The 20,569-nt window shown below is 40.5% G+C and overlaps 1 protein-coding gene across 5 annotated transcripts in view; it reads right to left on the reverse strand.

Annotated features, from left to right (window-relative positions):
* Nucleotides 1-10,865, reverse strand: part of LOC139474026 (cell death abnormality protein 1-like) — a 52,811-nt gene extending 41,946 nt beyond the window's left edge. For 3 of the 5 annotated variants that reach the window (XM_071256912.1, XM_071256904.1, XM_071256884.1), the window contains exon 1: nucleotides 10,730-10,865. In XM_071256912.1, the coding sequence (XP_071113013.1) occupies nucleotides 10,730-10,796 (67 nt within the window). In that variant the 5' untranslated portion in view covers nucleotides 10,797-10,865. Of the gene's footprint in view, nucleotides 1-762; nucleotides 791-2,437; nucleotides 2,577-10,729 lie in introns of those variants that run through there. The other 2 variants (XM_071256891.1, XM_071256897.1) reach the window with 2 other exon arrangements.
* Nucleotides 10,866-20,569: the final 9,704 nt, after the last annotated feature.

Raw genomic sequence — 20,569 nt, forward strand, 5'->3', positions numbered from 1 at the left:
AAATCGACAGAGTAATCACTAAACTCCAAACAGGACACACCAACCTAAATAACCACCTAAAAAAAATAAAAAAACATACTACAGGTAACTGCCCACACTGCAAACAACTAGAAACCCCAGAACACGCACTCATCCACTGCACACACTACCTAACACATCGAACCGCATTACAAACCACCCTCAATCTAAACCAGGCTCTCACTCTAGAAGCAATACTAAACCCACAAAATAAACTAGAAAACTTCAAGGCCTTAGGCGTATTCTTAATCAAAACGGAACTAATAAAACGCATCTAAAAACACTATAATCCACCAAATCAAAATTACATAAACACACAAAAATCCACCATACCCAGCTCCCTTAGTTCTCCTCCCCAACCCCATCGGCATCTATTCCAAATCTCAAAATTCCCAAATTATGTATAAGCAACCCCTAAAGCCCCCTCTTGGGTTGCACACACCACTTTCGCCCCTTTCGGAAACACATTAAATGGCCTGGCCGGGCCCGTGTGCGAAATACGCATCAGTCGGAAAGCGCACGTTAAATCTACAAAGTAAGTAAGTAAGTAACTCTGTAAATCACTTGCTTGATAACGGTGTTAGAACCTACACCGAAACGTCGTTCTTAATTGTAATAAAGAAGTTGTTCATCCATAAATTCTTATCCTTAAATGGAAAATATACTTGACATCAAATTCAACAAGTTAAACAACCATTACTCCACTAATATTATCATAAATACAATAAACATAAACTCCCTTACTTGAGCTTGAAGCAGCCGCAATGATAAATATGTGTTCGAATAACACAAGAGCAGTGGAATACAACATTGTGTAGAACTTAAAAGTTAGACTGATGACAGTCACTGTTTAGTTGTGTCACTGGTCAGGTACCATGATGTGTATCTCCCCGACTAAAGTTAAATGTCTAAAACTATTGCGTCTTGACTGCGGATGGGAATAGCTTACACGTAGAGCTCTTATTGGTGAACAACGAGTCTATCTCCTTGACTAGTTTCCTGATATTTTGAATATAGAGTTGAGTATCCTGTGGTCGACCGGTATCTGGTCAAATTGGATGTACAATTTGAAATAGGACAGGAAAATAGACTCTATGTAAAGTGGTGATACAATGTTCAATGATTTCTGGCGACAGCCTCGGCATACGCTTTGCTTTAAGATTCGTGTATTGCAGTAAATGTGAGGTAGGTCTTCGAGTCAGTGGTGTTATGTACCGTCAGAGTATGGCCTCAACTGCGTGGTTCAGCGACGGGCATCATCCCGGGGCAAGGGCATTAACTGATTATAGAAGTCTCGTTCCAACACCTGCCGAATTGACTTGAATTTCCAGGCTCGGTCGGAGGGACAGCAGTGGCTACTACGAGTCATGTCTCTTCTGTGTCCCTCCTATTGACCAATCAGATTCCATCACTCATATCACTTGCATTTGCTACAAACAATATGGCGGCGCCCAGTCAAAACGATCTGATCGATAAACAAGATCTATATTGTAATAAACGGGTCTCGAAGTGCATAAAATCAGTTGAGCACCTTATCACCAAAGTCTGTCGACGACCAGTTGGCAGTACACATGCTTTGCAAATCCTGCGGTCGACCGAAGTCTGCATGTTGAAACCGGATGTCAGGTTCGTTACGCGATAACTTACCTAGTTCGGCAAGGGTAGGAACAGGACTTGTATAGTCAGTCAACGCCCTTGCCTCGGGAAGATGGCGACGAGTCACGTTAATCGTTTCCCATTGCGGATGAAAGATGCTTGGTGTATAGACGTCGACATGAACGCTTTGCACCAAACATCAAAGTCGACAAATTCAGCGGAGCTTGTCGTCGACTTTGTTCACGTTCAGGGCAAAAAAACGGCACCACGATGAAATTCTGCAGCCACAAATTGCTCCTGTTATGTCGAAAGCCAACGCCGATTGTCAGCACGATAATTTCAGACATGACAGACATCGACACACTCACACAACAACAGCATTCTGTCCTCGATGTCTCGAGCATTAGATGTGAACCCAATTGATTGAAGGATGCGACAACGTCAAACAGTATCCGCGAACCCTGCCACAGACTGCACTGGGTACTAAAGGCCGAGTGGGTCAATATTCCCCAATTTCTGATGAAGACGTCGTATCTGCATCAGCGACTGGGGCATACTGAGATTGTGGGGGTTATATGTGTCATGTGAGTGAGTGTGGTTTTACGACGCTAATATCACTACGGGGGACACCAGAAATGGGTTTCACACATTTTACTCATGAGGGGAATGGAACCCGGTTCTTCGGCGTGACTAGCGAACGCTTTAGCCACAAGGCTAACCCACAACCCCGAGTCATATTTGAACATCCAGCTACTTTCTGTTGATCCATTAACAACCCGTGATACTCATTTTACTGTTGTACAATAAACATAAACTCCCTTACCTGAACTGGAAGCAGCGGCAATGATAAATATGTGTTCGAAAAACACAAGAGCAGTGGAAAACAACATTGTGCAGGACTGAAATGTTAGACTGATGACAGTCACTGTGTAGTTTTATAAAAAAGCGGCTAACATGACGTGTATCCCCACGACCAACCTTTTATGTCGATAACTATTGCGTTTTGATAGTAGATGAGAACAGCTTACACAGCTGTATTTAATGAAGTTTGGGTGTATCTCATTGACTAGTTTCCTGACATGCGTACTTGCGTATCCTGTTCACTTTCAATCGGCGTCTAAATAGGAAATAGAATTTGGACTAAGTCAGGGCATCAGCGACTTGTGCCAACTGAAATAGCGTGTCGTCACATGTGGGCTTTCAGCTGCTTTCCTTGTTCCTAATAAATCCATCAAATGTAACAAAAATGTTGTTTGTTTGTTTGTTGTTTAACGCCGCACTCAGCAGTATGAATTGCTGATCTAACCCGGATCTTCACGGGTTCACAAAAATGCATTTGCGGGGAGTATGTGTCACAATATACAACTTGGGTCTCTTTTTTGTGACATAAGGCCTAGCGAGGTCCATCTTCAGTATTTTCCTTTTGTACACTTTCCTAAACGAATAATTCAAACTATTACAAACTTCGTCAGGAGATATTACAATTCATCGCAGTTTATTAAAATTTACTGCAACCGCTCTCGGTAAGAATGAGAGCAACGGAGGAAATTACTTGGTTTAAATTTTTTTTCAGCATGATAGCGGTAAAACTGGGTAATTTTAAAGCCATACAAACATTCGAATCTGTTTCGTCGGACACTCGAGATTTGTTATTCTCGGACATTGACGTTTTATCTTTACTTATTATTGAGGTTATCACGTGAGTGCGTTTTGGGAGGGTAACTCTCCTGTATTAGGAATAACACTGTATTTCACGAGTATTCCCAGTGCAGGAGTTGTTGGTAAGAGGATAAATTATCTGGATATGTGGTAGTAACGAATAATGTTTATTGCATTCGTACATTGTTATAATTACTTAATTAGCTGGCTTGAGGCCTACAGTCTAAGAGACATGAGATGATGTTATATTAATATATTCTTTTGGCAACTTGAAATTGCAAATTAAACAAAATAATAACTTTGTTTTGAAATTAGCCCCCCCTTCATCAAATGCAAGTGTTATATAATCTTAAAACAGACCGATTTTTAAATGTCTAGAAGAAAATGTACAGTCCGTGAGCATAGATGAATTGTTCCCACACATGTGTGTTTGTACTGACTTAAGTCCAATATTTGATCATGTGAAAAGATTATTCAACACATCTTCGACAGCCTCCTGGTTATCGTGGCCTAACTTTGGCTGCTGGTGATCTAAAGCTCATTTATATATTGTATTGTGACATATATTGATATTTTTATGGTTGTATGCTAGTGTTAACGATTAATTTGTAATATTCTAGCTATTTTACTGTCCATCGATGACAGATTTTTATTATTGGTAATATATAATAACTTCTCGTAACGATATGGCTAAAATATTGCCGATGTGACGTTAAACTTTAACTCACTCACTTCACTTCAAGTTATTGAACGATAACTTGCTATGAATCAAATATGTGAATAAAGAAAAAAAGATATAGTACAGTTCTGCAAGGGAATAGGTGAGGTGAAATTGGGTTTAATGTCGCGTCCAAGATTATTGCACTTATATAGCGACGTGCATGCAAGTGTGTGTGTGTGTGGCTGCTTGCACTAGACCGGACTGATGCCGATTTATAGTGCTAGCTCATTGAGATACCATGCCGCAGTTTAATATGAATACACCACTCAGACACAGTATACTGACTCCGAGCCGACCAGTCCTTGTTTTAACCCCTTTAATGCCGAGCGCCAGACAGGGTAACAACAAGTACCATCGTTTAACGTCTTTTGGTATGACGCGGCCGGGGATCGAACCTCGGACCTTCCGCTCTCTTGGCGGACGCTCTACCACTAGACCACGGAGGCGGTCTTGCAAGGGAAGAATATAGACGAAACTGAATAAAGCAATTTAATTAATATTGTGAGATGCAAAATGTCAGAGAAATTGTTTTTCATGCATCTTTTCCTTCACATTTCTGAAATGACTACTCCTTGGATATTTCGCTCTTCAATTTCGGAGATAAACATACTGTGTTTTCAATGTAGAGCTAGGTTACCTGTAGATTTAACCCCGCTAAATTGAATTTCGAACCGAACGCGCAGCGAAAGGTATCAAATGTTAAATTTAGCGCGGTTAAATCTACAGGTAACCTAGCTCTACTTTGAAAACACAGTACGTTTATTTCCATTCTACCATGACTAAATAAAACGCGAACTCTTTGGTGTTAGCAAATATATTGAGTGAAGTGGCATGGGTTGAATTCAGTATTTTGAGTGGGTTATCGATCTGAATTACGGAATCACCGAACAAAATATGGTGCTGTATATACTCAAGCAGTTTGTTTACACCGTTATACTTCACTCGAACATATGACAGGCATTGAAAGCATATAAGCACGGCAGCTTGGTAAGCTAACATGAGGTGGGCATCCCTAAAGAAAACAAAGCAAGCTTTGCAAGGCTTTCGCTCTACATCGCGCGTCATCATTATGACGTCATATCGCTCATTGTGACGCCAAAAATATTACGTCACAGTCGTATATAGAAAAACGCCAAAATTCCAAGCTCTCTGTTGTCTCCAAAACGTAAATACATTCCCTTTGTTGATTTCTGTCGTGTTTTTCTGCACGAAATGTATCGCCACACATCCTTTGAATATTGTAGTAACCGCAACTGTGCATTTTGTAACCTGTAATTGTAGATATAATTATTTAGATATGCCTACCGACAATGACTGAAAATAGTACTATTCTATGAATATTAGCTTCCGCGGGGATTCGGCCGTCAAACCAGTTGTTTCAATCAGAGGGGGTTTATTGTGATTTAAAAGCCTCTGATTGACCAATCAGAATCGAGTAAGTTCCAAATTCATGGTAGAATAGTATATAACAGTTCAGCACTTATACATGAATATATGTCTAGCTTCCAAATATTAGTTTATTGTCTCTGGTGGGAATAGCTTACAATATACTAAATTAACCAAGTAATAGGGAAACCATAGAATGGTTTTATCACAGAATCGAACGCATTACCTCTTCGTCAAGCTAGCATGCTCACCACATGATCACCCTACATCCACCTAGTGAATGAGTGAGTGGGTTTCGTCATCATTCATAATGGCGATGAGTTTGTCTTCTTGTTTTATTTTAAACACAAACATAAAAGCGTTACTTGTCCTGTAAATACCTTTGGGGCCTACACACACATTTAACATTGTTTACAAAATCGGGAAAATAAAAACAAGTGAATTTGGCCCGAGAATTTTTAGGAATGCATAGCAAACACAACTGGATACACTTTGAAGTCGGCTCTTTAAGACAATATCAGAGTCATTTTATAGTGCAGGAAGTACATTTTAGGCAAATAAACACGGCTGACGTGCAGGAATTAATGCGGCGATGGCAGAGAAACCTTTCACTACTTCAGCCTCATCATTGTGTGTTTGCAATTTCAAGATTGAAGATAAAAAGATAATACTGTCTTTAAAAAAGCCATCAATCATATGTTTCAATGATATCTACCAAATATTTAAGCCCTTGATTCTCTTGGGGTTGTTATATATTTGTTATATATGTATTTTGATAAATACAGCGGCATGCCAGCTGTACTTAATTGAACTGACACGGAAGCCCTTGGTTTTGACACTGTCATTTGTAACAGGTTTTGTGAGTGTGTTAAACCTTTGTAGTAGTATAACAGGTAATTTTCTGATCATGAGTCCATATTTTCTGAACATGTTGTGGGTCAATTAAAGCAACAAGACCCTTTCCTCAATCGTAAAAATATTCTGCTAAAAGCAGAGTCGATTGTCCGATTCCGACTATATCATAAGCATGCGTTAATGAATCACTATCAAATAGTGATGATATCTGTTGTTCGCGAAAAGGTGAGCATATCCTGCCCATCGGTGACACACGTCACAAAGACATGCAAAGGCAAGTCAATTGTTCACCTGAAGAAAACACACAGGAACATTGTTGGAACACTGAGGCTTCACTGAGGCCTTGAGTGTTGTAACTCCGATCAAATAACTTTTGAGCAAGATTTGTATGACGCTCTTTGTAATCTTCGTTTGCTAGAATGTACCTCAAATGTTGTGAAATGTAGACACCAAGGGCTGGAGTTACCGGAATATAGCTCAACATAAAGGGAACGTTGACTATTCCGATTCATATGCATAAAAATATACCAGCAAGAAGGGGAGCACAATGGGTCCCACAGGATGCATACTTATCGGCGGAATTTCTTACCCCCAAATTTCACAAAGATGTTATAAATGATGAAATCCAGTTTTCTCAGTAAGTTTTAAGTAAGTTAAGTTGACAGCACTTATGGTTTTGGCAGATTTTTTCCTCAGTTAACATACTGTTCTCACATTTGTGGCATTATTTGTTTTTTACTCAAGCAATTAATGCACTGATGCTTACATTTAATGGTTTTGTTATTTGAGGCCGTGTCAGAGGACCAACTACCAACTTTTCATGTATGACGCTAGATTTCGGATGACAGCTGGCTGGAAAGAATAGGATTATTCCAATTTTCATTTTCAATATCCAAAACGTACACATCTTTCTAAAATAGACAGCCAAACATAACAAATTTACTAACCACTGTAAAAACATAAGCGGAACACAAATTTCACAAAAGTTCCAGAATCCTAACTTGGGCCAGTGTCTTTTTTGTTCTTCTTATCAAAGGTTATGTAGAAAGTAGTGGCCTATCATCCGCGGAGACAACTGGAATAAAGCAACAATAGAGAACACTTATAAAAGTGTCCACAGTACCGAGACTGCCTTGTTGCAGATACATAATGAGATTCTGTCAACCATGGACAAGCATTAGGCTAGCATACTTGTTCTTCTAGATCTGTCAGCCGCTTTCGATACGCTAGATTTAATACCTCTAAAGGCGCTGAGAACGCGTTCTGGTATCTCGGGTACAGGCTCAGCGTAATTGGAGTCCTATTTGCATCTTCGATCCCAGTGTGACAGTTTGTAAATGTACTTCCGAACCAAGCAAACTGTCCTGTGGAGTCCTGCAAGGATCTGTGCTGGAGCCACTCCTTTTCACCAAGCGCATGATTTCCATCGGGGACATCTTCGAACGCCACAGCATCCATTTCAACCAATTGGCTGATGATACCCAGAATCACAGGCTAAGTTGCATTACAACAGAAGTCCTTCTCGCTGGATCACAACAACCGCAGAAAATATCACATTCAAGAATCACGTGCAAAATCAGAGACGTTTTTGTGACGTCATCTGGACAAGTAAAAACTTGTTCAATCAAGACATAACTAGCAGCAGTTCTGTCTGGTCTTTTCCTTTTTATCCGGGGGCAGGGGTGGCCCAGTCGTCTAAGGCGCCGCGATTCGCTGAGCAGAGTTGCGTCCCTCGGGCACGCCAGAAACCTATTATTGTGGGTTCGAATCCCGGTTCGCCCCGATTATGTTTCTAGGTATGTCAGCACCATACCCGTGCTCGTTGGTTTCACCGAAGTGATAAACGTCTGAAACCTGCATCACTTGGGGCTTTCCTCCCACATTAAGCTGACATGCCGTGATATAACCGGAATAATGTTTAAAGCAGCGTTAAACCCATCCAACTCACTCACTCTGTTTTTTCTTCAGATTGGAAAATTACGTCGATCTCTCTGTCTGTGAGATGAGAGTAATCCTGTGTTTTAGCTACATGAATATATTACACACACCGGCACTCACTGGGACAGGGCAATAGGCTACATGTTCAACAGACACTGGGAAAGTGCTGGTTAATCTTCCAGGAGAATCAATTGCAGCAACAATAGCATGAAGTCATCATAATGGGTTTAATGTCCGAAAATAATACATCCTCATTTGCAATGATTGTAAATTTGGGGGCGTAACATTTCCGACAAGAAATTTACCCAACTAAAAATAGACATGAGGTCATTGTGACGTCACACCACTTTTGGACCCTAACGAAAAATAGACATGAGATCATTGTGCTGTTCTCAGCATCTATAGAATGACATGGTGTGCTAAAATTAGTTTTGTAAGATCAGCACTTTGTCCAGTTCATGAATCTATATTGAGAACAATGTCATCTGCTGATGAATATGATCATGTGTCCTGAAATACAGTCACTCTTGACAATTATATCTCAGCTGAACGTATATTGACAATGAAATCACCGTCAGATCAGAAACAGTTTGGGAAGCATGTGAAATGAGTTGACAAAACTATATATGTTGCCTTCTCAAGAAAAGAGCACTACCGCCATTTTCAGTCTAAGTCAAAGTCGTTGCTATGGAAACGCAAAAAAATAATTTTTTGAAAAAGAAAACTTTCAAAAGGCACCAGTTCACCACCACACCTATCTATGTGCCAAGTTTGGTTAAGATACCTCTCATCGTTTCTGAGTTCTGCTCCTGAAACAGAAGGACGGAAAGACGGTCGGACAGCACCCATTTTCTATACCCCCCTTCCACTTCGTGGCGGGGGATAAAAAGCTCCCAGCACTCTCAGAAACAGTCAGTCTATATTTTGGTATTAAAAATGGTATTTGGCTTTAAACACAGTCAGCCTTTCAGCCTTTTAGGATTTTAACACGTCTTGAGAGCTAAACATCTACCACCATGTGTTTGAATAATACCTGCACAAATTCTGTTTGTGCGTAATGTCCTAAATATACGCACAGCGATCCAGCCGGTGTGTGATTTGGGATTAATGTTTTGGACAATTATTCAGTGACATTAAAATGTATCAGCTGTAAGATAAAATCTCGAAGTGACGTAGGCTATAGACGCTCACCACACGCAGGATTGAGTGAGTGAGTATTGTTTTACGCCGCTTTTAGCAATATCACGGCGGGGGACACCAGAAATGGGCTTCACATGTCGGGAATCGAACCCGGGTCTTTGGCGACCACACACTGGAGTTGACTCGGAGGGATGTAACTTTGTACTCTGCACTCGCCCTACACCATTGCTCGAAACTGTGACCTTCACAACGTTACTTTTGCTTCTTTCAGTTTCGGTTTTATTTGGGTCATCAGAACACCATGGTTTACACTGGTTTACAATACCAGCGAACCAACATCGAAGAAATATAACTGTAATGTTCCCTTTTGTTCTTTCGTTATCATAAGAAGACAATAAATTTCTGATGAAATCCATATGCTGTTAGTTTTACATATACATATGTGATACGTTAGTCCACTGTCAATTTCGACTGGTGTTTGCTTATCTCGTCAGAATATGGCTGTAATAACGCCTCCTAGCCTCGAAATCATACCTCGCTCACTAATATTTCTTCTCCATGTTCACTCACAATTATGTGTATATTTGTCTCCAGAATATAAACACAGTGTTTACGGTTCCGTATTACATAACAACAAACTACATTTCGTCGTCCCTGATATACACACCGGGGGGTGCAGTCGTCTAGGGCGCCGCGATTCGTTGTGCAGAGTTGCGTCCCTTGGGTACGCCAGAAACCTGTGATTGTGGGTTCGAATCCCGGTTCGCCCCAATTATGTTTCTAGGATTGTCAGCACCATACCCGTGCTCGTGGGTTTCATCGAAGTGGTAAACGTCTGAGACCTGCATTACTTCGAGCTTTCCTCCCACATTAAGCTGACACGCCGCGATATAACTGGAATACTGTTAAAAGCGGCGTTAAACCAAACTCACTCACTCACCGGGAGAGACGACATTGGCAGCGGCAGACGCTTAAGTGTCATTCCCCCATTTCAGATACACCAGTTGCAATGTACTAACCAGTTCCAGATGAACACCATTTTCTATCAGCCTGGAATGTGTTGCCAGTATCAGTTGATGCATTTAGTGAAGTATCAATTTTCCAAGGTTAACTCATACTCGATTTTGCACCCTATGATCTGTTTTCCAGTTTACTAAACACTAGACATGGTTAGCGGTGATTAATTCAATTATATGTTATTGCATACACTCGACATTACATTCGAGCTCGTGGAACATCATAATTGGAATGCACCGCAATTTAATGAAGTTGAACAACTCTGAAACCACTCTTATATAAAATACAACCGCATTTAGCTTAATTCAAATTCACTTTACTGCTGCTATTCAAATAACCCATTTTGTCATAGGAATTCCATTATTTATTCGGTTGTACAATAAACGGTAATGCCCTTACCTGAGCTTGAAGCAGCAGCGATGATACATATGTGCCCGAAAAACACAAGAGCAGTGGAATACAACATTGTGTAGAACTGAAAGTTAGACTGCTGAAAGTCACTGTGTAGTTGTGTCAATGGTCAGGTACCATGATGTGTATCTCCCCGACTAAAGTTAAATGTCTAAAACTATTGCGTCTTGACTGCGGATGAGAACAACTTACGCATAGAGCTCTAATTGATGAGGTATAAGTGTATCTCCTTGACTAGGTCCCTGTCGTATAGGAAATACAATTTGAAATGTGACAGGACAATAGACTACACGTATGTTTAACAGACATTACACCGGAAAAGTGGTGGGTAATGTTCCACGAGAATTAATTATAACAATAGCATGAGGTCATAATTGTGGTTTGGTGTAAAAAAATCAATCCTTATTTGCAATTTTTGGCCTAACATTTCCGACAAGAAATATACCTGGTCATGCCTAAACGGTTACGCAAATGAACGGAACGGGACGAAGTGGTGACGGACGCCTACGAATGTTGCGCCTAGCTATGGTGTGGCTTGATTTCTTTCACTTACACTTGTCCCAAGGGAGCCAAGAAGTGTATAACCCACCATAGACCCAAACTAATAAAAGACATGAGGTCATTGCGACGTCACAACACTTTTGGACCCAAACTAAAAATAATCATGAGATCATTGTGCTGTTCTCGGTATCTATAGCATGACATGGTGTGCTATAATAGGTTTTGTAATATCACCAGCTTGTAAAGTTCATGAATCTATATTGAGAAAAATGTCATTTGCAAAAGAAACTGAGTTGAAAAGGTTTGGTAAAAAAAACCTGTTTAGCCACACTTACTACGTCTGTATTTCCATAAAAATGAAAATAGTATCGACAGCCCACACCCTTTCATTCTAGCGTTTGTAAATAAAGACATCATGTGTATGTAACTGGATGTGCACAAAGTTGTAGACACCCTCAGATATCTAAGAGTTAACAAAATGTCCTGTACACGGAGAACTGTTTTGAGTGTACAAACAAAAGATATTTCTTGTCCGCTAACGTTTTACTTGACTCAATAAACATCTTTGGCTTTGAAAATATATCACGAGTGTGGTAAGTATCCACACCCTTCGTCAATTCCTACCTACACATAGGAAATATGCTGACATTTCTCTCCTACTGACACTTTTCTTCTCACTCACTCACTCACTCACTCTTTACTGTGTAAATGCAACGTTATCGTGCAGTCCGCTGCTTGACAGATAGTATTTGCAAACAAGTCAATGTCTATATCAATGAAAGCATCTCCGTAGTGTGGTGGATAGAACGTCTTCGCAGACAGTACTAGTGGAAGGTTGATGGTTCGATCCCCTGGCCGCGTCATACAAAACGACGCTAAAATATGGTACTTTCTGTTTCGCTGTCTGGCGCTCGGCATTAAGGGGTAAAGTAAGGACAGACAACTCGGAGTCAGTATACTGTGTCATAGGTACACGGTATCCATGTGAAAGTGCAGGATGGTATCTCAGTGGGTTAGCACTGAAGTTTAAGCCACACACACACATGCATGCATGTCGCTCGGTTGGTGTAATAACCTTGTTGATCCCCATTTCACCTCACTATGTCAATATCTAGTATTCTACAATGACATTGATGAATGCCTGATTGGTTAAAAAGAGGTTTCCTTTTTGCTACAAAAACCCCTTTCAATTATATTAAGCCTTTACACAAAGACAACGAGCGTATGGATTCATCGATAGCCTACATATCGATTCATAAAAATGGCTGCCGATATGAACCGTAATACGTATCTTTATTTCCTCTATTACGCGCTTTGTCTCCAATACAAGCCAGGTTTCTAATACATGCCAAGTCAATGGCTCTCGCGAAATTAATAGACGGCCTAATAGAGGAAATACGGTAGCTTGATTACGGATGTGTTGGTGACGATATGCTAAAAGCGCTCGGTTCAAAATTAAAATAAAAGGTATCTACTTTACAGTGGGACTACATCAAATGTCAAAACACAGTAGGTTTATCTCCTAAGTGTATGACAGATGTCGAGTGACAATAAACAAAAGTGATCAGCTTCTTCAGGAACTGGGGGGCACGGGTGGCCCAGTCGTCTTAGGCGCCGCGATTCGCTGTGCAGAGTTGCGTCCCTTGGGCACGCCAGAAATCTATGATTGTGGGTTCGAATCCCGGTTCGCCCCAATTATGTTTCTAGGTTTGTCAGCACCATACCCGTGCTCGTGGGTTTCACCGAGGTGGTAAACGTCTGAGACCTGCATCACTTCGGGTCTCGTTATACCGGACGCCGATAATCCCGAAATAATAAACTCGCCGTCAGGGCGATAACCTCTTGGAACGCTAATATAATTATATGAAGAATATGAGTCTATAATCACGCGTTAATTCGGACGATTGTACTTTGAATTTATACGTTAAGATTAACCGAGTTTCACTATATACATACACAGGATAAAAAAACACAAACTTGAAGTAGTGTAGTGAAGTAGTTGTTTCTTCGTTTACAGATGTCCTAGGACGACAATGTCTAGGACCATTTTCTCAGTGCATCTTTAATACGGGAATGTTTCACAATTTAGAAATGTACCAGGGGTTATGTTACCACTTACATGAAGTATATTAGCACCACTTTGTTGAAGTGGACTTGTTGAGCCAAATGTGTATTTAACGAGCGAGTACGAGTTATGTGTGGTTGTACAAGAATATGGAAGGTGCGGACAAATATCATACGTTGTAGCAGGATGACGAGGGGTACTCGTACATTTGTTTTTAAGCTTTCCTCGTTAGGTTCTATACCACTCCTCTCCGGCTCATGGTACAAAACCTAACGCGGGACGTATAAAGCCCCCTGTACCCCGAGTGATCCTGCTACAACGAATTGATCTTACCAACATGTTTTAATATGACATTGTTAAACAATTAAAACAAATTCAAGGTATGATGAAGTAATTTATTACTTAGGTGAAGTTTGCAATAATGACAGGAGACCGGTGGTCGTATGGATATTAACACAAAATGTGTTTCTGTTGAATACAAAGTGTTTGTTTCCATCACACTAACTACTCAGTGGAAGATATGCATCATTCTCGTAGGTAAACGAGAAAATGAAACGCATGTGCTGCTTTGAATATCTACGAGAAGCCATCTAAATAACAAGCGTCTTTAGCTGAGAACATTTGAATTGAAAAGTCCTTGACTTGACACACACAGTGATCTAGTCAAAGCTGGGCGAATGTTGAACAGTTTACACAGTACAACACACACCGTGTTCTCGTCAAAGCTGGGCGAATGTTGAACAGTTTACACAGTACAACACACACCGTGTTCTCGTCAAAGCTGGGCGAATGTTGAACAGTTTACACAGTACAACACACACCGTGTTCTCGTCAAAGCTGGGCGAATGTTGAACAGTTTACACAGTACAACACACACCGTGTTCTCGTCAAAGCTGGGCGAATGTTGAACAGTTTACACAGTACAACACACACAGTGATCTAGTCAAAGCTGGGCGAATGTTGAACAGTTTACACAGTACAACACACACCGTGTTCTCGTACACAGTACAACACACACCGTGTTCTCGTCAAAGCTGGGCGAATGTTGAAGTTTACACAGTACAACACACACAGTGATCTAGTCAAAGCTGGGCGAATGTTGAAGTTTACACAGTACAACACACACCGTGTTCTCGTCAAAGCTGGGCGAATGATGAAGTTTACACAGTACAACACACAAAGTGATCTAGTCAAAGCTGGGCGAATGTTGAAGTTTACACAGTACAACACACACCGTGTTCTCGTCAAAGCTGGGCGAATGTTGAAGTTTACACACTACAACACACAAAGTGATCTCGTCAAAGCTGGGCGAATGTTGAAGTTTACACAGTACAACACACAAAGTGATCTAGTCAAGGCTGGGCGAATGTTGAAGTTTACACAGTACAACACACACCGTGTTCTCGTCAAAGCTGGGCGAATGTTGAAGTTTACACAGTACAACACACACCGTGTTCTCGTCAAAGCTGGGCGAATGATGAAGTTTACACAGTACAACAAACACAGTGATCTCGTCAAGGCTGGGCGAATGTTGAAGTTTACATACTACAACAAACACAGTGATCTCGTCAAGGCTGGGCGAATGTTGAAGTTTACACAGTACAACACACAAAGTGATCTCGTCAAAGCTGGGCGAATGTTGAACAGTTTACACACTACACAGATAACAAGTTGTTTATTTCCATCCATAATCTTAGCCTATTCTCTAGTATCGTAGTAAATAGTTTGCCAGTTGTATTCAAAAGGGATATTCCTCTGTAATTTGATGTGTCCTTCGTATTTCCAGATTTATATAACGGGATAATCATGCCTATATTCCAATTATCAGGAATTATTCCTGTATCAAATATCTTATTGAATAAAATGTTCAAGTACGGTGTAAAATATGGCTGTGACACACACAGTGATCTAGTCAAGGCTGGGCGAATGTTGAAGATTGCATAGTACAACACACACAGTGATCTCGTCAAGGCTGGGCGAATGTTGAAGTTTACACACTACAACAAACACAGTGATCTAGTCAAAGCTGGGCAAATGTTGAAGTTTGCATTGTACAACACACACCGATCTAGTCAAGGCTGGGCGAATGTTGAAGATTGCATAGTACAACACACACAGTGATCTCGTCAAGGCTGGGCAAATGTTGAAGTTTACACAGTACAACACACACACACACACACACACACACACACACACACACACACACACACACACACACACACACACACACACACACACACACACACACACACACACACACCGATCTAGTCAAGGCTGGGCGAATGTTGAAGTTTACATACTACAACACACACACCAATCTAGTCAAGGCTGGGCGAATGTTGAAGTTTACACACTACAACAAACACAGTGATCTCGTCACAGCTGGGCGAACGTTGAAGTTTACACACTACAACAAACACAGTGATCTCGTCACAGCTGGGCGAATGTTGAAGTTTACACACTACAACAAACACAGTGATCTCGTCACAGCTGGGCGAATGTCGAAGTTTACACACTACAACAAACACAGTGATCTCGTCAAAGCTGGGCAAATGTTGAAGTTTGCATAGTACAACACACACAGTGATCTCGTCAAAGCTGGGCGAATGTTGAAGTTTGCATAGTACAACACACACACACACACACACACACACACACACACACACACACACACACACACACACACACACACACACACACCAATCTAGTCAAGGCTGGGCGAATGTTGAAGTTTACATACTACAACACACACAGTGATCTCGTCAAGGCTGGGCGAATGTTGAAGTTTAAACACTACAACACACACAGTGATCTCGTCACATCTGGGCGAATGTTGAAGTTTACACACTACAACAAACACAGTGATCACGTCAAAGCTGGGCAAATGTTGAACGGTTTGCACAGTGCAACACACAACGATCTACAAACAATGTTAAGCGCTCATACAGCAATAGTCACATTATCAAATACTGTATATAGCTAATAGAACTTAACCTGTAGTGTTCATTAAAGAGTGATGTCTTGAACTATCGAGTAAGGAAAAAGGATTTCAATGCAAGTGTTTAATGTAAAGCATACATATTGTTAATATACAAATCAAAATACGTGCCATACCGTAGTAAGGGTTTGATATATTGTTAGCTTTGAATACATGTAGTAAATTTACCACCAAGATCTTATGGAAATCTGGAATCTGAAACACTAATGTGGGTTATCATTATGACATTAAACATTATTAACAAATCAAACAAAATCCAATTTTTGTTCTCAGTAAGCTTGTATTTACATTTCGTAGGAAATGACCTAGGGAGGGGGGGGGGGGGGGGGGGGAGTTGATTGGCCCGGGCGCCTGGGATGTTTCACTTCACCTCATCGTATCACAATTGCGTAAAGAAATCTTATGTAAATATCTGAGTAGATCAGACAATCTAGTGATTCACACACTGCATTGTCTGATCTACTCAAATATGTACATACCCCAGTCATAAAGCTGGGATTGTGCAGAGAACGACGTTAAAAACCATCACACAACCCAACGAACGAACGAACAAGATAACATGATAACTAACTACATATTAAAGTGCAGAAACCAGTTGGTCAGTAGGGTTTTACTTCTGTTTTAGTAATATTCGACCGTGAGGCACTCAATAAACAGGCTACATAAACTAGGCTGGCTGTTCATATCATTACCTTTTGGTAGAGCCAATTAATTCATGAAGACTATTCAACTCTTATTTGTTTAGGATTCAGTAGGATAAATGAGGAACGCCGCAGTGAACAGTATTTCAGTCTTTTCACGAAATGGGAGGAAGGCCAAAAGTGGCTCACTTCTTGGATCATCACCAAACATCCAGCAGCCTTCGTGACCACAAACATCAGTTTCTGCACAGAAAAAATATACCCGACGACTACCAGGCAACTTGTCGAGGCGCACAGATACTGGTGTGATAGGGTGTAAATAAAATGTTGTTATCAATGCATATTCCTGTTGGATAAGCGAGTTTTGTGTTTGTTTGAATAAAAGTTGAGTCACAATTAGATCTCAGCTGGTTAAGGGTCGTCCACAGTTCCGCTTGTTGCAACAGCTGTCGTTTCTCAAGACCAGTCACAGTCGCGCTGAAAGTGGGTATGGCTATTCTCAAATCTGGAGGCATCATCGGCAGGCTCTTTCCAGGTGATCGCAGACGTAAAGCATATACCCGCAGAGCTGAGGTCGGCAGACTTGCAGAAGGTACCCGAATCGATACACTTCTGTTTACATTTGGTTGGGTTAGAGAATATAAAAGACCAGATGTCATTGAGAAAAATCAAAGAGTTGGGGTACGTGGTGAATGTGTCTTTAAACGTTGTGCATTCTGAAATAAGAAATAAAAGTAATGCTACTTCATGTACTGAATCAGATTCTTTATTTTCTCAATGCTTCTCAGCTAAGCTGTCAGGTAAATTATCATGACCTTAGACATAATGTGACCAGAAATTATTGAGAATGAGAACATTGTAAATTATGCAATCATGTATTAAATCATAAGCCAAAAGATATGTTTGTCCAATAAACCCTGCTTACCTGAAGCTACAAAAAAGCAAACTAATATTGAGTCAGACCAGATCTTTTCCCAATACTTGCTTCAATGCGGCGAATCATTCTGCCCATCAAGGAAGCTAGTAAAATTATGAGTCATACAGTCCCAATATCTCACCACCTCTGCTTTCTTATCACACTTATGTCTTTAGATTTATGATTAATATTGTCCTTCATGATTCCCCTAATATTTTCATTGGGTTCAAGTAGCTAGAATACCCACCCGTCACCATACAAAACTTGTGGTGTTGGAAGATGTCCCTGTGGAACTCCAGTGTACAATGCACTAGTCATGTTACCTTGAAATACACATCATGGTGTGGCACCAAACCCAGACAACCCACCCCTCACATGAAATTTAGAACTGTACTTCGGGCACTTGTAAATTGGTTTTTCTGTAGCTTTGGCCCACATTTTTAAGCAGTTTGGATCTTTGAACTTTCATCTGAGAACATTACATTGTCCAAAACATTGAAACTTCTCTGCTCAAAACACCAGCTCAAACATCGTTCTTGCTGTTCAGGTTTTAGGTGCGGTGATAGAATTCCTCGTGATATATGCCACTCCATAGCATATAAATGCGTTCTTATTGTCTCTTTAGAAATATGAACCGTTCCTCTATCAATATATATTGTCCATACTCATCCGTCTGTTTTTGACACCAATATACCAAGTCGCCTTTTGTTACCAACAGTCAATTTATTTGGCGTACCTGTGGAGTGTCTGTTCTCTCTGTAATGAGCTGTGCTGATCTGACTCCTTGACTGTATATATTCAGAAATAATCTTTCTTTTTGTCTACAAAGTTGCCATTTCCAAAGTGGTCTTGGTTGCCGTCCGCTAGCTTGTTTACCAAGGGAGACAATTCTGGTCATACTTTACAATATATGATACGCGGAGTTGTCTCCCTTGAATCCAAGTCATTTGTTTGTTTGTTTGCCTGTTGTTTAAAGACGCACTCAGCAATATTTCAGCTATATGACGGCGGTCTGTAAATAATCGATCTGGGCCAGACAATCCAGTGCTTGATATCATGAGCATCGATCCACGCTATTGGGATACGATGACATGCATCAACCAAGTCAGCGAGCCTGACCACCCGATCCCGTTAGTCGCTTCTTACCAGCGATATGCAGTTCAGCTGTTAACTTACCTGGGATGTTCCCTAGAGAGATCATTCAACGTCAAATATTCAGTGCTACAGTAAACATAAATATACCAAGTGTGTTCACAGAAAATTGCTAGTCCATTTACCCACGTTGTTGAAGCACTAACTCAATATGTCTGTTACCGAAGATCAGTACGATAAAGTACGGTAGATAACTACGCTTACCTGTAATCGCCCTGCAGTACTGCCCTGTCGATGAATAGCTGTAGCCGTGTCTACATGTACACACTCCAGACAGACAGAACGCTTCAAGCAGCGAGTAGCAGTCAGAGTCAGCAGCACAGCTTTGGCCGTAAGCTGGAATTGTTGGAAAAAGTGTATTGAAAACAGCTGCCGATGCGTTTTTATCTGAGGCACTGAGTTTGATATACCGTATTCGACGTAATAAGCGCCCCACTCTATATTGGCTGGTGAACAATCCCAATTAGCACCCATTCCGATTGATCATGTACACAAGACTTATTGTGTTATATGCAGCCTTTATTATGGGCAATTAAATTCTCGAAAAATATATCTGTCGTGTATAATACGCACAGACCTTTCTTTTGAATCATTTCAGGCTGTCAGCATAAACCATAAAATTTACGATCTTTTAACATTTTTTTCACGAAAATTATATTCTAATAAGAGCTCTCTTGTGTGTACATTCGTGGGAACTCATTGCCATTGCACAAGCGGTCATATAGTTCATGATCAATATATTCAGAAACTTGGAGGTGGTTATTTTAACACATTTGACCAAGAGAGTATAAAGAAAAACCCTTGGATGGGAACATGATGCCTCGATACATCAGATGACGTATTCAACCAGATGTAGGTGAATTCCATGAGCCTTGATATGGAACTGACGTTGTATACCTAATAAGGAAGAATACGGAACTCAAACCGCTAACATGGTTCTTACGATCACCATACACGCCGCCCACCCCGCATGTTGTACAGAAACATACTTACTCAATACAAAGGTTGGACCTTTATGACGCAATGTTATCAGCTTGTTACGACAAATGATATTGATACTGTGTACGGTAAACTACGCTTATGACGAACTCCCGGATACAACGAACTGTTTCTTGGTTCCGTAAATGTAGTGTGTACAGTAAACTACGGTTATGACGAACTCGAAAGGACCACTAATTTTAGTTCGAAATAACCGTAGTTCGTTACAAAGGTATATACAGTATTTATACAACAAATAGCGGGGACTAAAAAATAAGTTCGTTATAAGAGTGTTGGTTATAAACGTAGTTTACGGTTTATGTTGTACATATGCTTATATGGTTATAACGAGTTAAAATTAGTGGTCCCTTTGATTTCGTTATAACCGTAGTTTACTGTATTTTATTTGCACTAATGTATCAACGTACATTTTATTGGCACAGGCAATTCTGGATACAGTGAGTTTTGTGTTAAATTTAAAACGTCAACGACAGAGAAAAACCAGTCTCGAATTCTAGACGAAACAGATTCCTTTGGGCGTTAAAGGCAAATTAGCGGTGAACATTATATGAATGGA

Source organism: Haliotis cracherodii, unplaced genomic scaffold (genome assembly GCF_022045235.1).
Source record: "Haliotis cracherodii isolate W230 unplaced genomic scaffold, xgHalCrac1.p SCAF_1, whole genome shotgun sequence".
Classification (NCBI taxonomy): domain Eukaryota; kingdom Metazoa; phylum Mollusca; class Gastropoda; order Lepetellida; family Haliotidae; genus Haliotis; species Haliotis cracherodii.